The sequence below is a fragment of the Tarenaya hassleriana genome, unplaced genomic scaffold, assembly GCF_000463585.1.
Source record: "Tarenaya hassleriana unplaced genomic scaffold, ASM46358v1 Cleome1063, whole genome shotgun sequence".
NCBI lineage: Eukaryota > Viridiplantae > Streptophyta > Magnoliopsida > Brassicales > Cleomaceae > Tarenaya > Tarenaya hassleriana.
The window spans coordinates 1,564-3,532 of record NW_010960884.1 but is presented as its reverse complement, the minus strand read 5'-3'; the positions used below and the strand labels follow the sequence as shown (position 1 = coordinate 3,532).

The window sequence follows — 1,969 nt, the reverse complement described above, 5'->3', positions numbered from 1 at the left end:
GAGATCTCGTTTCTCCACGGGACGACCCTTTCCTGCTGGGTCCCTACCCACGATGTAAAAGTTAGCACCGGCATTGATCCGAGCCTTTGCGTGCCATTGCACCTCTGTTGGACCGGCGTAGTGCATAGGAGACGGGAATATCGAAACAACTGTTGTCTCTGGATCAAGAACGCCTTCCTCCAGAACCTGTTTTGATTCGTGTTAAACTCTTTAGCATATAGAGAAACAACAATTTCCATTCTCAAAACCAAACATTCACCTAACAATGCTATTAGTCACTTGAAACTATGTCAGATTCCCTTTTCTTATACCAAAATCGGTTTAAACTATCGATTTAGGATCAGCTAATCCCTCATTTCTTATTTTCAAGTAGGAAACATCTTATTCTAACAATTTACAAACGTTATTAACACTTTAAAGGCTTGAACTTTGAGGAATTCCATGTTTTTGCCAGGTAGCAAGGTAGCATTAGCACAAAAAGCTTGCATACCTTCTCGTGTTGCCTCATTCGCCAACTGAGAGGGACGTCATCCGCCTTTGTGTAGCCACCAAGTGGGTGAAGCAGCAGAATCGGGTTCTTGTACCCCATTTCAAGAAGCCTGCGACGGGTATCGGTCATGAGGAGGGCATGACCGTTGTGAACAGGGTTCCTGAGCTGGAAAGCAAAGACAGCATCGGCTCCACGCTTCTCAAACTCCTTACGGAGTTCAGAGGGCGAGAGTCTGAAACGATCAAGACCGTCTTGGTACTTGATCGGTTCAAGAACCTCGAGGTCACCGCCTATAAGCCAGTTCCCGGCTTTGGTTATTGTCTCTTCTGCGTATGGCAATCCAGGTGCAGTTGTTCCCCAGGTTCTGGCTATCCGTTCTTCTTTCGGGTGCTTGTAAATCTCAATGCTGAGCAAATGGTAAACAACCAATTAGTACACAAATCACAACAAGGAAACTGTCATTTTTCGCCAACGGCACGAGACTAAGCATTGGCCTCGGTCAAACTAGAAATAGGTTTAGGATTCATCAGATTCAACCTCCTCAATCATAGAACTTAGGTAATGGATTAGTCTCAGACCAAAAGGTTTGATTTTTATCTAAACCCAGAAGAAAACTCAACTCAACATCCCAAATTCTGATCGGAAAGCACTAAACCATAGAAATGTTGGTATCAGTTCTAGATTTGGCATTCAACCAAAGCCAGTCAACTACTTTATATCACGGTCACAGGCATGAACAAGCTAATTTGCTGGGAGCAAAACTAATCTTATAGTTTACTGGTGGATATGAATCTGAAAGAATTTAAGATGGCGTCGTTGCAACCTCTGAATCTTCCGGTTTCTTGAATTTGAGTAAAACCCAACAGCAATCTTGAGTTCAAATCTAGTATTCAACCAAAGCCAGTCAACTACTTTATATCACGGTCACAGGCATGAACAAGCTAATTTGCTGGGAGCAAAACTAATCTTATAGTTTACTGGTGGATATGAATCTGAAAGAATTTAAGATGGCGTCGTTGCAACCTCTGAATCTTCCGGTTTCTTGAATTTGAGTAAAACCCAACAGCAATCTTGAGTTCAAATCTAGTGCCGAGAAAACAGACGAACAGAAGCAGCGTTCATGATGAACTTACTCGTTGAGGATAGCGATAGGGTTATTCTCCGAGTCGACGAGCGTGACCCGGGTGGACTCGCCGATCCGGGCCTTCTGTTCATCATCAATGGCGAGAACAATAGGCACCGACATGTTGACGACGGAGCCATCGTCGAGACGGAGCGAGTTGAAATGAAGAGTTTGGAGGAACTCGGATTCTCTCATGAACCCTCGAAGCGGGCTGGCCCAGCCTTCGCTCAGGACATGGACCCACTGCAGATCGATGTCCGTGAGCCCCACGCGGGGCAGCTCCACCGCCTCGTGCTTCTTCTCCTGCCGCCGTGGCTCAGCCACCACCAGCTCCACCAGCTTCCCGCCCTCCGGCC

General features: G+C 46.0%; 1 protein-coding gene across 1 annotated transcript in view; it reads right to left on the bottom strand.

Moving 5' to 3' along the window:
- The window catches only part of LOC104805012 (ATP sulfurylase 1, chloroplastic-like), a gene marked incomplete at its 3' end in the record, with an annotated part of 2,367 nt that continues 398 nt past the window's right edge, over positions 1-1,969 (bottom strand). The window contains exons 2-4 of the mRNA XM_010529410.2: positions 1,624-1,968; positions 491-896; positions 1-186 (exon numbers count right to left, since the gene is read on the bottom strand). Of these exons, the coding sequence (XP_010527712.1) occupies positions 1-186; positions 491-896; positions 1,624-1,968 (937 nt within the window). The remainder of the gene's footprint in view (positions 187-490; positions 897-1,623; position 1,969) is intronic.